This window comes from Danio rerio, chromosome 18 (genome assembly GCF_049306965.1).
Source record: "Danio rerio strain Tuebingen ecotype United States chromosome 18, GRCz12tu, whole genome shotgun sequence".
Lineage (NCBI taxonomy): Eukaryota > Metazoa > Chordata > Actinopteri > Cypriniformes > Danionidae > Danio > Danio rerio.
In genome coordinates, this window is record NC_133193.1 from 28,136,163 (window position 1) to 28,153,987 (window position 17,825).

General features: G+C 33.6%; 1 protein-coding gene across 1 annotated transcript in view; it reads right to left on the reverse strand.

The window, feature by feature from the left end:
- malt3 (MALT paracaspase 3) overlaps positions 1 to 17,472 on the reverse strand; it is a 36,557-nt gene extending 19,085 nt beyond the window's left edge. Inside the window, exons 1-9 of the mRNA XM_694813.11 lie at positions 17,346 to 17,472; positions 15,743 to 15,825; positions 14,401 to 14,525; positions 14,170 to 14,302; positions 11,202 to 11,377; positions 10,247 to 10,343; positions 8,404 to 8,439; positions 6,289 to 6,492; positions 64 to 241 (exon numbers count right to left, since the gene is read on the reverse strand). Of these exons, the coding sequence (XP_699905.7) occupies positions 64 to 241; positions 6,289 to 6,492; positions 8,404 to 8,439; positions 10,247 to 10,343; positions 11,202 to 11,377; positions 14,170 to 14,302; positions 14,401 to 14,525; positions 15,743 to 15,809 (1,016 nt within the window). The 5' untranslated portion in view covers positions 15,810 to 15,825; positions 17,346 to 17,472. The remainder of the gene's footprint in view (positions 1 to 63; positions 242 to 6,288; positions 6,493 to 8,403; positions 8,440 to 10,246; positions 10,344 to 11,201; positions 11,378 to 14,169; positions 14,303 to 14,400; positions 14,526 to 15,742; positions 15,826 to 17,345) is intronic.
- Positions 17,473 to 17,825: the final 353 nt, after the last annotated feature.

Genomic DNA, 17,825 nt, shown 5'->3' on the forward strand with positions numbered 1-17,825 from the left:
ATTTTTTTTCACTTTGTAGCAAATGTAAAGTTGCACAAGATCATCATGTTCCTGCAGGCCTACCATTTCCTGCAGGTGTCCAGGAGAATGACGTTGAGCTGCGCTTTTCTTTCCTGCATGCTGCGCATTACTCTCTGTACACACACACAATTTTCTGTACGGTAGGGCCGTGGAGCATCAATGGCCACCAGGTAATTTCGGCCGGCGTGCTCATAGCCATGGCCAGCGTAGTAAAAAACAGCTGCAAAGTAAACAAATAAAGAGAAAATGGGTTTAGAATTTGTGTACAGCGATGTGTAATAATTTTGAGTGCCTTAAACTTTTTTGCCTTTAACTTATGTATTTTGATAAATGATTTTTTATTATTTAAAAATATATGTACAATTAAGAAACTCATAATATTAGAGACACTGGTGGCTGTTAAGTGAACTGCAGCCAGAAGCTCATTCCTTCTGCTCACACCTGCACACTTTAAGGCATAGGTTTCAATCTCAACTCCTGAAAGGCCGCAGCTTTGCAGTTTTGTTCTAACCCTAATCAAACACAGCTGATCAAACTAATAAAGGTGTTCAAGACTACTAGAGACTTTTAAGCAGATGTGAATTGGAGGTGGTTGAAGCTAAACTATGGAGAGCTGTGGGCCTACAGGAATTGAGTTTGAGACCATTGCTTTAATAGCCCGTTTTAACTGAGTGGTGCGGTACGGTATGGTTTGGTTCGGTACGCTTTTATGGCCGTTTCCACTGTTAAAAGCTATCTAAAAGTGAACAGTACCGTACCCCTTTTTGGGTACCATTTGCAAAGTGTACCTAGCATGACAAAACGGTACCAAAAGGCGGAGCTAGAGGCGCAACTGGAAGCTATTGTTTTTACAGAGATACGTCACCCGTGCATACAAAAGCGGAGAATGATAACAAAGGGAATGCGGTTTTGAAAATCTGTGTAGATGTGGAAAAGGGGGAAATGTAGTTTAATGTGTCCTTGTTAAAAGTTCCATTTACTTACTATAGTACTGTAATTACAATTAATTATGCATAATTGCAAGCAACTAACCATAAATCCGATCTGCAATCTAACCTTTGAGTACATAAAAAAACTAATTAGTATGACCCAGTAGTTAAATGCAGTGGTGGAAAGAGTACTGAAAAATCATACTCAAGTAAAAGTAACATTACTTGCATAAAAATGTAGTGTGAATAAATGTATCTGTTGTAAATATTGAAGTATGAGTAAAAAGTAGCTCTTTTAAAAGTACTCAAAAGTAGTGAGTGCTACTCTGCGAAAAGCTTATGCATGTAATTTGTGGATGTGTGTAAACGTAACATTCTGTAGTGCATTTAGTCATTGCTAGGGACAGACAGAATCTGCAGACATTTTTTGCTATTTCTGTAGAGAATTTTGTATCTGCGGATTTATGATAAATTATTTTGTGAGTTTGGGAGTATCATAACTAAAAACTTAATATACAAAATAAAAATGAATACTTTTTTAACTTTTATTTAATGTCTACAATGCAAATCCAATTAGATTCATTCATTTATTTTAAACAAAGCAAGTCTTCCATAAAATATATCTACTAAAAGACAGAAAAAGGAACACTTACATATAAGTCAATATTATTACTGAAATTAATTTAAAAACTAAACAAATATAAATTTACGAACATTTACAAAAGTAAATAGACTCAATAATCTGTGGATAGTAATTGCCCAGCAGGCACACAACGTCATAAGACTGCAATATTAGGTTAGATTTAGGTAGTGACACCAGGTGACCAAAATTCGTTTTCTAGCCAGTGTCTAAGGACATCAAAAAAGTTATTTTGATGTCCAATAATTACGTCAAATGATGTTAATATTTTGTTGATTTTAGGTTGCGATAGAAAGCAATCAAATCCAACGTTGAGCCAACATCTTAAACAAACATTTTATTGATGTCAAAACACTGACATTAATTCGTTAGGTATGGCGACTAAAGTCCAATGTCTGATAGATGACATATTGGTAACATCCACACAACATCAAGTTGTAACTTCATTAGACAGTAATATTTAGTTGCTTTTAGGTTAGTTGTTGGCCTGGCGTTGAGTTCTGATGTCAACCCAATTTTAATTTCCAAACAAAATGCAATGTACCCACGACGCTGTACAACGTCAACTTGATGTCATGTTGATGTCTTGTGCCTGCTGGGTGCTAAGGCCATTTCATTCATTCATTCATTCATTTTCTTTTCGGCTTAGTCCCTTTATTAATCCAGGGTCGCCAAAGCGAAATGAACCACCAACTTTTCCAGCACAATTTACACAGCGGATGCCCTTCTAGCTGCAACCCATCTCTGGGAAACATCCACACACACATTCACACACACACTCATACACTACAGACAATTTAGCCTATCCAATTCACCTGTACCGCATGTCTTTGGACTGTGGGGGAAACCAGAGCACCCAGAGAAAACCCACGCAAACATAGGAAGAACATGCAAACTCCACACAGAAATGCCAAATGACCCAGCCGAGGCTCAAACCAGCGACCTTCTTGCTGTGAGGTGACAGCACTACCTACTGTGCCACTGTGTCTCCGCCATTTTGTCCAAAGCGTCTTACAAGTAAGGCATTCAGCGATTCAACAAGAAGAGACAATACATAGTACTCAGAGAATTTAGTGCTAGAGTAAGAGTTTTTTTAGAGAGAGGGAGGAAGATGGAAAGTGTTTTTACAGGTGGTCTTTTCACTGAGGTTAAGGTGCTCTTAGAAGAGATGGGTTTTTAGTCGTTGTTTGAAGGATACAAGCAATAAATTTAACTAATACATTGTTTTGGGTTCTGTCTGAAACCCCAATTGATCTGTGATTTGCCTTGATTAACCCACCATGCTCCATGTAAAACAGCCCTAAGGAAGGTATAATGCAAAATCTGCATAGTAATATAAAATATGTGTTCGGCAATGTGTCATCATAGAGCACATATGTAAGATCTGATCCAATTATGAAAGTATGAATTTATAGGTCAATATGAATCATTTAAATATGAATGACTGGTCTATGATGTTTGAAAATGACATCAAAGCATCAAAACAGTCACGTGACTCTAGATTACAAGCCAAATGTACTAACTAGGTCAAACTACTTTGAGCACAATCCCATAAAATTGCAAACGGGAGAAGAAAATTCTGCAGCTGATCCATTTTGGCAATGCACAAGTTATAAAATACAGATGCAGCAACTCACTTCCATTATGACCAACACATTCCAATAAATCAGGTGCAAAAAAAGGCTTAGTAATCTCAATGTTAAGATAATGTTATCTCTTAGCATTCCAAATAAATGAATACAAGGGACGAAAATAGTTTTCATTCTCTTTTCCATGTTGCGCCTTCAACAGCAAAATGTTAAGCGTAAAAAGGGTTTTAAGTTGTTTTTGGGTGGTGCATTATGGCACAAATATCAATAAATCATTAAAACAAGCCTTAGTAAATCACCTTACATAATTTATTTACATACTTTCTTTCCAGAAATGTTTTTTTCTAAATAAATGTAAACTGTAAAATGTATAAACATTTGTCCTACACTGTAAAGAAACTATATGACTAAAAGTCATGACAACAAATGCTTTACTTAAACTTAATTTATCTAGTTAATCATCTTTCAACTACATTGTTTTAACTATACAACGTTTAAAATAAGATCCTTTAGTCAGTTTGACTGGTTTACAGTAAGTTGAGATGAATTAAAAAGTTAATTTGATTCAACAACAAAAAATTAAGGTGGGAATTTTTTTAGTGTTCAAATGAGTGTGCTGAAAAACAAACAACCGTCTACACCATTTGATAGCTAACTTTTTCCATTGCAAGTCTTTAGTAAATCCTAACAGCAAAACTGTAAGTTGCAAAACTGTTTTCACTTATGCAAAATATAATATAAACATGGCTCTGATCCTTTAAAATCCACATGATAGCTTACAAGAGGACTAAAATATTATTCACATCCACTCTAGTGCATTCAATAAAACAAACAGTGAGGTTACATTCATTAAGTTAATCTGTAACATTTGCTGTGAGATGTTTGTTCCAGTTCACAAAGCCAGTGACTCACTAATCCAGTTGCACTCAATTCAAATAATATTAAGGAGTACTAATTTAAAAAGTTAAGCCTGCACATAGCATTAAACAAGCATAAAATAACCATTCTAGACATTTTTTCTTTGCTTTTGTTTCCTTTTTAATGCTTGACAACCCAGATCAGTTCGATATTTGTATTCTCTTTGAAGGAAAAAATCAAGTCAAGGTTTTCCAAAACAAAGAAAATGCGACAAAATCTTAATTTGCTCAGTGAACTACATGAAGACTTCAGAATAAAGTTGTATTTCTTTGAATTATTATCCTGCTGTTTATACTCATTGCTACTACTGCAGGCATCAGCATTAATATACTTTAAAGGTGCAGTAGGTGATTGTCTTCAGAAACATTTTTGTTGTGCTAGTTAAAAGTCTATAATAGTAACGAATAAAGTAAATGATCTAAATGTATTTTTGTGTTTTTTTTATATTCTGGGTAAGACATAAAACTTTAAAAAAATGATTATTCAATTAGCCCAAACGGTCTTTCAACAAATGTAGATTTGTACAACTGCGCATCTCTTTTCATGCAGATCCGCCGCTTGCATGTGCACGCATGCATGCGCACCGCGCGTTTATGTGCACACAAGATATATGAGATCGCAGCGGCAAAATTAAATGCTGAATAAAAACTTTAAAATCCTGAATCAGTATTGGAGTTACTTTTGCACCGTGGAGGAAGGATGACACCATGGCTGAAGTATTTCTTTTAAACAGGTATTATCTTTTAACTATTTCAGTCACGCAAAGCTTATGTAGATTTTGTTGTATTATGAATGGATTATATGCATAGAAGTGTTGTTCAACCACTGAAATTGAAAGATTGAAAGATTGATGTGACTATTTTCAGTTTCATAAGGTACAGCATTTACAGCAATAATAATGTAGATTTTTATTTAGTTTAACAACAAAATATAGTAAATAGAGCTATTGTACGTAGACTGCTTTACTGAGCTGAAATTGGTTTTATATTCAAATTGGTTAATTTTGAACAATGGCAACTTGTGATGCACTCCCTACATTGTTTACCACGCAACTTGGAGTATTCGCTCTGAAATAGCATGTAAGTATGGCTTAGTAATAAGTGTAATTCCTGCACGCCGCTGGCCAACCACTAACTACATTTCTAAATGGCGAATGACATGAACTAGTGGATTGTCTGCAGGGCTGGCACGTCCATAGAGGCGACCTAGGACTAGGGTGGCAGAATAGTGAGGGCGGTGTTTGTTTTCACTTTCGGGTTGAGGGCAGCATGATCGTCCTTTGCCTAGAGCGCCCTCTGCTTGCTCCGGCCCTGGTTGTCTGCTGTCATCTTTAAGTTGCGCGCATTCGTGTTTTAGGATGGCAGGGGAGGGACTGTGTTTCAAAGATATTAAGCTAACTGATTTGCATTTCAGCAGATTACCTTCTAAACCTTTAATATTGATAATATCATATAATGAGTTGATATATTACTATGAGTAATGTAACCCACACAGCAATACAGAAGTGTGAACATCAACAGGAATGACTAAACACTTTCCATTTTCAGCCTTTTATTAAACACAATACGAGTCAAAATTATATACTTTATAAGACAATACAATAACCTTAAAAAATACTAAATTTAAGTCCTGTGTAAGCTAATGTAGCTGAGCAATCCGTTAACTAGAAACTTTACACCACAACTGCAAGTTTCTGCAAGGCGAACAGCAGCCCACGCATCTCTTATCAGCCAGTCACCAGACCACAGCATGTCTGTGTCATTCTGAAAAAAAGCCCTTTGGATGAAAGTGCTGTGGTTTTTTGACCCATGACATGCACTGATACTGTATCAATGGAAAAAAAGCCATTTTATCCACTCAGATGGAACTTCCTCTTAGACGTCACTTTAATGCTCCAGTGATTTTTATTAAGCAACACTAAATTACTTTTTGTTTCTTAAGAATTTAAAATGGACAGTGTATTGTCCTGAACTGGAAAATACACAACTCTAAAGATTACAATGAGCTTGATATAGCACACATCTTTTTTTATGCAACTAGGAACCTGAAACTTTCACCACAAACAAGTCATTGGCCTGAATGTAAAACCTACATCCTGTGAGATAAATACTTGTACAGTTAAAGACTTCCTAAGAAATATAGCTGGCATTTTTTAGAGGCTCTTCATGCAAGCCCACAATAGGCGACTCACCATACACTCCACGGTCCAAGAGCTGCAGAAATTTGTCAATGGCCGCCTGCATTTCTTCAAGGGTGAGATCAAGCAGAGAAACCACTCTGAAATCCAGCTGCTGCAGAAGATTGGCCAGCTCATGGACATCCATGGTAGGGGCCATCAAACCGGGATGGTGGCTGTAGTTCAGGTTCCCAATCAGTAATGCCACTTTGTCGGTTGCTAAGCAAAAGAAAGGTTTAATTTTCTTTTTTAAATTGCAAATGCCTTAAATTTGTATGTTTATGTTACCCAGGACCACAAAACCAGTCATAATGGTCAATTTTTGGAAATTTAGATTTTTTTTAAAGCTGAATAAATGAGACTTCACCTTTAATATTTCCCAAATTAATATCTTAGCAATGCATATTACTAATCTAATTAGGTTTAGATATACTGTACAGGGCCCAGGATATACAAGTACACCCCTCACTATATTTTAAATTTAGATTTTTAATAGTAAGCTATACAATATTACATTTGTGCATATACATTAGATTAGTTAGTACTGAAGCCAAACTGGAGTTGGTCTAGAAAAATAACTTACGATAACTAGTATGCCCAAATATATATGTTATAGAAAATATTAAATACAACATTTGAAAAAAAAGAGGAAAAAAATCAAAAGAAGCAAAAAAAAAATGTTTTTTTTTATTTTGTAAGTTGTACTTTTGTTTTTGCAATATTTCGTTTGAATTTAAATGCATTATCTTTCAATTTCTAAATATGTTTGGTGACTAAAATATTATTTTAATAAATATATCTGTTTAATAAATCTGTTTTGTCTAAATGCACCAAAATACATTGTCTATATTCACAGAGAAATGGAGAAAAATATTAATTTAATTTAATAATCAAAATGGGGTGAACTCAGTTATGCTGAGGACTGTACATTTGTGGAAAAAAAAGAAAATGTACTAAATTATCTTCATGGAACATGATCTTTACCAAATATAATTATGATTTTGGCATAGAATTAAATGTAATAATAATTCTGACTTATGCAATGTATTGTTGGCTAACCCCACAAATACAAAATTAAATTGGTTTTATGGTCCAGGGTCACAAAAAAATAAATAAATAAAAATAAAAATACAATAATAAAACATCAATTTTACTCTTAAATTAATGCTTTCTATAGAATACTATACAATGGTTATAATATAACTAATTTGACAAATACATTAAGATTAAATATCAGGGAGAAAAGATTAATGCATTGTAATTAATAGGAGAAGACATTGTAATTAACAAAAATAAATAAATAAAGAAGCCCATAAAAATATTAAATTTGGTTTAACTTGCTGAAGGTTGAAATTAGTTTGGTAATCTATTTGTATCCCATTTTTGTTACCCTGTTCACATATGCCAAACGAACCGCGCTAACTGGGCAAACGAGATACGTTCCAAAACAAAAGTGTAGGTGTGAAAGCACCCTCAAGCATTCATTTAGTTGTTCAAACATAAAATGAGATGAAAGACTGCTGTAACCACTAGCACTAGCAGTAGCAATAGCCTAGCACAGAAATTACATTGAAAATACTGAGGTAAAATAAACTGTAACATTTGACACATGGTGGGGGGAAATGGAAATTAATGCAGTGCTTTTTGTCCAATTTGAGACTCACTTTATATCCTATATCTAACAGACAGTGAAGATCGCTGATTTTTAAAGTAATCAGATCTTAAATGTGACAACTTTGTAATATAAAGACAATCCAAAGGAAGCCCTTGGGCTGCCTGGCCGAAAATTAAAAGTCTGTTTAAATATAGCCCATTTTATTTACTATTTATGAAATAAAAATAAATGGTTAATAGCAATAAGTGATCATTGTAACAGGTAATGTATGTATATTGCACACATGCCTTTCAGTGGAAGATTTAAATTTTTGGGATTTCTCTCATTTCACTCGTTTATATTTAATTTCCATTAGGATGGAAGGCCTGCAATTCATCAAACTTAAAAAAAAAAAAAAAGTTTTTCCGTGTGTGTGACAATCCTGCATAAAAGACGGTGATTGTTTTTTAGAGGAAATATTTAAGGTTGGAGTATTGCACAACTTGAGCTGAAACTTGACGTTGTGTGTAACCTACCCATAAGCGTGGTTGTTGGTAGCTGATCTGGAGGTGCTATGGGGGAACCAAAGGAAAAAAAAGGTTGTTAAGTCCACAGCTTGTGTTCTTCCAGAAGTTTCACAAATGAAGAAAACACTCTGACAACGCTCACATTATTTGTGTTTCCTTAATGTAAGAAATAAAAAGGGAAGCTTTCATTAAGCTGGTTTCACTGTAGCATCGGTGTCTATCTAGCGACCTGTTTAGACTTCAAAATACCATTCAGTTCCTGATAGCTTTCAACTCCTACAAATTGTGGAAAGTACCAATAATCTGAAACTACAGTTAGACTACAACAAGCAAAAAGAATTCACAAAGCTAAACACTGGACTTTTTCCTTAATTTAAGGTTTCTAAATCACTTTTAATCACACACAGAAGCTAAACAGATCTGACAATGTTAACGAGAAGATCAAATCCAATTATGATGGCAAACAAAGTAAAAAATACACATGCTGCTAAATGCATTTTTTTTTAAATGTCAAATTTAAACATTTATTTAGTCCAATGAATTAGGTTACACTCCTTGTTAAAGTATAATATTTGTTAACCACCGAATGATATTTGTTAACTGTTACTTACTTGTTACTTACTTTATGATTTAGAATGTTTGTTAGTTGCATGTAATTATGGGTAATTAAAGGTGCCATAGAGTGCATTGATTCAGTAAATTAATTTGTTCTCTAATATGTACAGAATTGGTAAGTGGCTTAGGTATGTGCAAAAATATGCTCACTTATAACTACAGAAATCACCCCTAGAATGAAAATTTTGGTTTTGACTATTTTTTAAAACAATGAATATTAATGAGCTCTGCAGCTTGTGCTAGTGCATGCTCTTTCTCTCTCTCGCTCTCTCAGACACAGACACACACTTCTAAAATACGCACTTGCAAAAAAATACTTAATTGGCAAAAAATATTTAACCAAAATAAGTTGATGCCTTGTCAAATGAGAATCGCTTCAACAGAAGTAAAGAGTTTTAAGTTAGGAGCGAGTGAACTATATGTAGAGAGCTAAATATAACTGACAAAATGACCAGTAGAGATGTACAGTATTTAGAGTTGTATTTTAAAGCTTTTACATATGAAAAAAAACACATGCAGGAAACAATATCAACTTCCGCATAAACAGAAAGTAAAAGTTTTTGAAATTCCAAATTTTACAGTAAGAAATTAGTGATTTGACAAGATGCATCAAACACTTATACTTAGCAGTTTAAATTTGTTTGTTGCCTCATTAAAAACATATTTAGAAAATTTTACAGTATGCAAGTTAAAATATGCATTTAAACAGACATTATGCCTCTTTGGGGGCACTGAATACATTTTCAAATACATTTTGAATCCATATATACCACATTTTGCAAGTGGTGAACAGATCATATGCATGAATGCCTGTTGTAATCTCACTAGTAAACATTGTTGCCAATTAAATGCAGCCTAAGGGATGCATACTGTTTTAATGAACCCATGTGGATGGTACGAGTCTATTTGTTCCGATAGGCCTGTTTTTCACTTGGATTTTATACTCACGGGATTGACATGAGAACAACAAAACAATGATGTTTAAACCTCATAGTATGTGATTTCCAGCATCTGAAATCTTATTAGGCTATGCCTAGGTATATCTAGATTACCATTCTAGTCTACCTTTTATTTTAATTATTATAGTAAGTAAATTGAACGTAAAAATGACACTTAAAAAGCATTATTAATCATAGAAAAATAAATATTAAATATATAATTAAAAATCTAATATATATCAAATCCACTGATTAATCATTGCAGTTAAAATTAAACAAAGGAATGATGTCACTCTTACCAATCTCAATTTCAGCTGCTTCAGACCATCTCTCCTCCAAAATATTTGACACAGCACAGAGGTATGAACCAGCAACCTCTGCCCCAGCATTTTCTACCTAATCAAAGAAAACCAAAATAGGATTATTTTACATCTTTGATAAGTCAGTCAGTATAGTCAAAGCAAGCTGCCTGTGTTTTAAAGAAATTATAAGGTAAAGGTTATTGCAAACTGATTCCGAAAGCTTTGTCCGAAATTTTCACACTCTAAAAAATAAATTCCACCTCAAAGATTCCACTGATTGCCTGAAATAAACTTTGCATTCCAGGATAATCCAGCACAGCTCTTTGATAAAGAGGAGAACTCTCCATCCTCTCTACGCAATATTGGATGAACACAATATGTAGCCTATTCCTCTTTCATTTTCTATTTTGAAGAAGAGAGAAAACAAAGCATCACCGCTTGAATTGACTCTGGAATGTTTTGTGTTCATTCAGAATGGATAAATTATTACGCATTCCACTCAAGGTTTGTGTACCGGACAATATTTTCAGATTTGAATGTGAAAAAAAACCCATAAGAAAATGTCAAACTTCAGTGTGCAAAGGCCTTAACTCAAACTAATTTGCATTAAATAATAAAAATAATAATATCATAGTAAAAGATCTAGTGACCTCATTCAGTTCAATTCATGTTTATTTTCATAGCGCTTTTACAATGTAGATTGTGTCAAAGCAGCTTTACACACAAGTTCTAGTAAACTGAAAAAGTTCAGTGTGGTTTAATTGTCACTGCTGTAAGTCCAAACACTGAAGAGCAAATCCATCAATGCGCAGCTCCACAAGTCCCAACCAAGCAAGCCAGTGGTTAGAGTGGCAAGGAACAAACTTCACCAATTGATAAATGAAGGAAAAAAAACATAGATAGAAACCAGGCTAAGTTGAGCACAACCATTTCTGCTCTGGCCAAAAATTACCTTGAGTGTTTCTTTGGTCTCTTCAGTAAGGATGCGACCATTTCTATACCACTGGTAGGTTGGTGCGGGCTTGCCCAACGCAGTGCATTTAAGAGTGAAAGTCTCCCCTGGTTTAATGGTTTGGCTTTTCGGGTGAATGACAACATGGGGTTCCCCTCTCCATGTGTTAGAAACACCTAAACACAAATAAGAAAGTTTTTCAACTACAGTTTTAAAACTCTCACATCAGGTTAAATGTTAATAAGTCAATTACAGTAGTGGTGTGTACTACTACTGTGCTAGGTGTTTTCTCACCCCTACACCACTAGGGTGTAGGGTTGTGAAAATATCAGCATTTAAACCTAACCACGAATGTGATGTTGGTTTTATACAGCAGGTTTTTTTTTTCTGTGAACACAAAAAAAGATATTATGAAACATGTTGTAAAACTGTAACTATTGACTTTCATTGTGTTTGTTTTCCAAGAATGTATGTTACAGGTTTCGTACAAGTTTCAAATTATCTTCTTTTGTCTTTAACAGAACAATACAACTTAAATTCAAACTTCCGGTAAGTCAAAGGTGAGTAAATGGAAGAATTTAAATTTTTAGGTAAATTATTCCTTTAAGGCATGTTCTTGCCTGCTGTATAAGATCAAAACACTATGCTGTTATTAAACACTATTTAGAAATAATTTATTTTCAGTACACATCCCTCATTTTAAATAACCATCAGTCTCAGCAGCTTTTGCTTTACTGTAAAAAGCAATTAGCTAACTTTACTTTAAAAGAATAAACCAATTAAATATGTGTATAATTATAAAACATTAGGTCAACTTAACAGTTCTAAGTTACAAAGGGTTTACTACAAACTCCTCATTTACTCTCCCTTCACATATTCCAAACCTGGGGTGTGTTTTCAGTCATGAATTACAACGACGTAATTCATGGCTGAACTATCATAGTACGATACATCGTTTGGGAAAAGAACGATTTAGTGACGAGTGTTTCCCAAAAACCATAGTTTCTCTGTTGCCGATCCATCGTATGAACCATGTTAGTAACATAAAACACCGATAATGATGCTCTAAACAGGGTGTTAACAACTTCTTTAAAAAAGATCCCCATAATTTCTTTGTGCAAATTATATTGTTTTACAAGCACATGCTTTTTTTTAAAAAAATCCAATATTAGTTTTAGTGAAAACTTGCACTTGTTTTTAATATTAATTGAAATAGGTAAATGGCACATATAGGGCCAAAGTTTCCTTTACAAATATTATAAAGAACATTACATATTCTATTCTAAAACATAAAATCACTTACAAAAGCCAACACATATTCTAATAACAAATATAAATCATATATATAAATAAATAATGAGATGATTTATTTTAAAAAATCTTATTTATTATTTATTAGGAAATGAAAAAAAATCCTACTTTAATAATATTTATGATTATTATTATTATTATTATTAAGTAGGATGTTGTTTATTTTTTTTATTTTTTGAAAAGTCTACTTTTACAATGTGGCGACGCAGTGGCGCAGTAGGTAGTGTTGTCGCCTCACAGCAAAAAGATCGCTGGTTTGAGCCTCAGCTGGGTCGGTTTGTGTTTCTGTGTGGAGTTTGCATGTTCTCCCTGTGTTCCCGTGGGTTTCCTCCGGGTGCTCCGGTTTCCCCCACAGTCCAAAGACATGCAGTACAGGTGAATTGGGTAGGCTAAATTGTCTGTAGTGTAAATGAGTGTGCATGGATGTTACCCAGAGATGGGTTTCATATGCTGGATAATTTGGCGGTTCACTCCGCTGTGGCGACCCCAGATTAATAAAGGGATTAAGCCAAAAAGAAATTGAATGAGTAAACTTTTACAATTTGACACATGTAAACCACTGCAGAAATGTTCTAATCAACAGGCCCATGTACAGTACAGACACTTAATAAATAACCCACTATAAATTAAAAGCATTAATGTATGCTATGTTTTTTGTTTTCACAAGCTTTGGCGATGTAACAAATTCCGCTTTTAAATAATGGTTCACTTATAGCTTTTGTCTTCAGCCACGGCTGTTCAAAATGACATCAATATTTCAAAGTGCACTGCGAAGGGAGCGCAATTGTAAACATGAAGATCAGTAAAACTGAACTGCTTATTTTATCATTCCCAGTTTAAATGTTCGAATGTTCTAAATGAATAGGGCTGAGGGGGGATAACAGGGAATAGAACACAGCCAGGACGTATGTTTCTAACTACAGCCCCAGAGGTGTAGCTGCAAGCATACAAGTTTGCGATGTAGTTTACGAATGTTCATTGGAACGATGGATTTGGGAAATGCCAAATCAACAAAATATGTTTGTAACGACGGAACTTGCAACCTCAGTTGGCTAACGATATTTTTGGAAACGCACCCCTGTTTGAGTATCTTTCACCTGCTGAAAACAAATGAAGTTATTTTAAAGAAAGCCGAAATGCAACCATTGGCATACACAGTATGCTTTTCCTACTATCAATGTCAATGGTTACAGGTTTTCAGCTTTTTTTAAAATACCCTCATTTGAGTTCAACAGAAAAAAAAAATCAAACAGGTTCATTCAAGTGAAATTTTAGTAAAAAGTGAGCAAATGTTCATACTTGGTAAACTATGCCTTTAAGTAAAGTAACTAATTATTTTTTTTAAGTGTTACATTAACCTCTTTTTTATGCACATTTTAGGATATCCCATAAAAAATGTGAAACACCAAAGAAATGCGCAAAACTATTAAGCTTAATAGAGTCATATAATTTTTGCACATAAGCTACAATGAAACATGAATGAACACATGAACACATGAAACAGTGCTTTTTATGCAAATGTTTTAAGTAATATTTTAACTGTGTGCAATAAAAAATGCAACATTGGAGGGAAAAACAGCTACTATAAAGCACAGAATGAGATGCAACAAAACCATGAAATTGAGGCAGCGCAGCAAATGGCCTAAATGGAAAGTACCTGCTTCATCTAAGATTCTCACTTTCACCCATTCGGTGAACTGATAGTTACAGTACAGGTCGCTCACTCTGCAAACATAATTTCCAGACCTCTGGAGACTGACGGTGAGCTCGGGTTCTGTCCCACCTACCACCTGGAAAGATTAAACAGAATGTTATCTGGGTTTTATTTTACGAAATATCAATATTTTATATCTTTATTTTAATATTTAATTTTAAAAAGTATGCAAACCTCTGTCTGCTGTTTATCAAACCACTGATATTTCAGTGCACCAGTGCCTTTTGCTTGAACCCTTAAAGTTACCTCATGGTTTGGTGGTACACAAACAGGCAACGGCTGCTGAAGAATAACAACTTCTGACCACAAAAAAAGACAAGACATTCATTTAGATCTAGGTCGAAGACAAAAGGTGTTTTTCAAGCATCAAAAAAAAAAAAAGTAAATATAATTTAAAACCTTATTTGTTTTATGTGGCACTTTTGCTGTTTTATTTCTAGTTTAGAGTATTTACAAGCAAGTGTCCAATAATTGATTATTTAAAAAAACTCTAAACTGTGTCTTGTTTTCAGCAGTGTTTGTAAAGTTAGTTCATGCAGACATAAAGAGAATGAGCGACAGCAGATTCGAAATGGTGATTTTATGGTCTTTTGTTTTATCCTTGAATGTTTATGATATATTAGGAAAACAATATCTATTTAGCGTTATTATTTTAATTTGAAAAGAAAAAAGAAAAAAGGTAGCTTTTTGAGCATCAAAACAAAATGTGCAATATCTACACAAATGTCTAATAAAGCTTTAAATGTTACTGTTTTCACCTAATATATCAGAATTCTTCCGGGATCAATTTCTGTTTTTGAGCAAACACTGTAATAATATTGACTATTTAGCATGGTTTACAAAAGACAATCTCTAAAATGTCAATCAAAGTAACAATAGTTTCGTTTAGATTTATTTTATATTAAATTTATTTATATTCAAAACAAGAATCATTAAATTACATATTAAAAGACGTTAATTATTTGTCTTGTTAAATATTTGTACTTTCCCCTAATCATTTAAAGCTTTTAATAAAAAACACACACATACACACACTCACACATACACACACACACAAACGATGGTTTGTTCTGTAGACTATCAAAAAAGGGGGGCTAATAATTTTGACCTTAAAAAGTTTTGTAAAATAATTAAAACTGCTTTTATTCTAGCCAAATAAAACAATTAAAACTTTCTCCAGAAGACAAAATTTTGTCAGACATATTCTGAAAATATCCTTGCTCTGTTAAACATCATTTGGGAAATATGTAAAAAAGAAAACAAATTCAAAGGGGGCTAATAATTCTGACTTCAACTGTATATGCTGAATAACACTGGAACATTATTTTACTCATATTTTCAATACAGAATCTATTTTAAACATTAAAGAAGATCCTTTACCTACATGTAATATACTTTCTATGCATATAAAATTACTTTTTTTCATTTAATTTCCACCAGACAAGAAAAAAAATAATTTCTTCCTTGTCCTAAAAAATAAACACATAAGGTCATAAGGTTAGTATAAAATACACACCCGTTCTCATGACTATCGTGCTACTCTTTAGTGTTGAGGGCCAAGACCTTTTAAGGTAGTCAGTCATTTCACAATTTTGTCACCTGGGTAAAAAGAAAACAGAAGTATTAATGGTGCCCATAACAACAAGAGTAGCATTCAAAATCAAAACAATGACACAAGGAGAAAAGTTAGGAAATCATCTGTCTGGCTGTCGACTGTCTACACAGAAAGTATCCCAAGATTAATTATTAAAAGAACAAAATCTGCCGTGATTTAAGCAGTGTTTGTTTGTACAGTCACTTCATGCAGACCTATAAATGAAGTGAGAGTGACAGTAATTGAAATGACTGGGTTTGTGTTCAATGTAATGTTTACAAAACTTTTAAACACTATGGGAAAACTTTTGGTCTGTTATTTTAAATAAAGATTTAAAATAGGTTCATTACTCTTGGGCTTTAAATGTAATTTCAAAAATATAATTCTGCAAAAAATAACATTTCTGTTAAATATAAGTAATACACTAGCTTAATGAATTATTTTTTTTAATGAATTCATCCAGTTCTTCAATACACACAAATTGGCGCTTTTTTCTAACAATTTGTTTTTCTGTATAGTGACACACATACCGTATATTAAATTGAATACATATTTTGTAATATTTTGTTTTATTTAATATTTATAGGATATTTACCAAAACCAATAAAAAAAAAAATAGTACACAATAATTTAGATTAACACCCCCTCCCCCCCTAAAAAAGGGGGTTTGTCTCAGTTATCAAATATATATACATATATACACTGACCGCATAAACATATAAAAAAAGATGACACATTTTTACAAAGTCAGAATCATGAATAGATTACAGATGAAATTTACAAACTTAAAATGCTAAAGTCTTAAGATAGGTCCCCGTATGGTTTCAGCATTCTCTGTGAAGTTTCAAGACATAGTTTTTTCCATTTGAATGATATAAAGCAGCTCATTCAACTCTTATAACAGGGAGTCTTTCCAATTAAGTAAGATCATCTTTTTAGATGTAATCATGCCAAACATCAGGGCTTGCTGTTGGGTTAATGAAACGGGAAATATTTTACTTAATCTGGTTTTAGAGAAATGAAAGCGATGTAAAACTTTAAATTGAATACATATATAAAATATTTGAAATCACCCTCAAGTAGTTTAGAACTTTAATGAGCTTGATATAAAAAAGTCTTATTTTGTAAAACAAACCTCAAAGTGAGGTGTGAGTAAATGATGACATTATTTGTATTTTGGCTGAACTCTTTCCTTAAAGGGCAAAGCTCCAAAAATGTTGTCAAGTGAATAAAAACAAATACATACAATGTTTACTTTCTATGTTTATTTGTAAAGAAAGTTTCAGTATATTGATGCACAAACTGTACATTATTAAGCATAAGCTACTTACTTTTTAACAATTTGCTGTACACCCTTTGTACACAAGTCTAACTTCAAACCTTAAAGTGGTTTAAGCCTTCTGTAACAACTTCCCTGTTTGACAAGCAGTCTGGACTTGAGAGCATCTGCTTATTTATTTCGTCGTTCGTCAGCAGTTTATATGTAACGTTAACTTAGATGAAGAAGAAAGGTGTTTACACTCACCTGTCCTGCTGCTCATTGCTATATCAGTATGACTGAGATTTCTGTCACTTTCTCTTCCTAAAGCTCTTCATGCACACTAGCACAGAGCGTCAATAGAATTGACGAGAAACATGCCGCGATTCTATCTGGCAGAAAAATGAATGGTTTCCTGTAATAATGCGAGCCTGCCCCTCCCCCTACCGCTGAGCTCAGAGTAGCTGCGCAATTCACTTCTGCGCACTTATCTTTAACTTTAATTTTATTTTCAGACATTACATATTTTCAAGACATTTTACATATGCATATGAATTCTATTTCTATATGAATAACCAAGTGTCACTTCATTGATTGATTGATTGATTGATTGATTGATTGATTGATTGATTGATTGATTGATTGATTGATTGATTGATTGATTGATTGATTAGATGCTTTTTTTGCATTGCATTAGCAGGCCCTTAGCCGGGGGGTGGGGGGGGGGGGGTGGTTTAGATGGTTCAA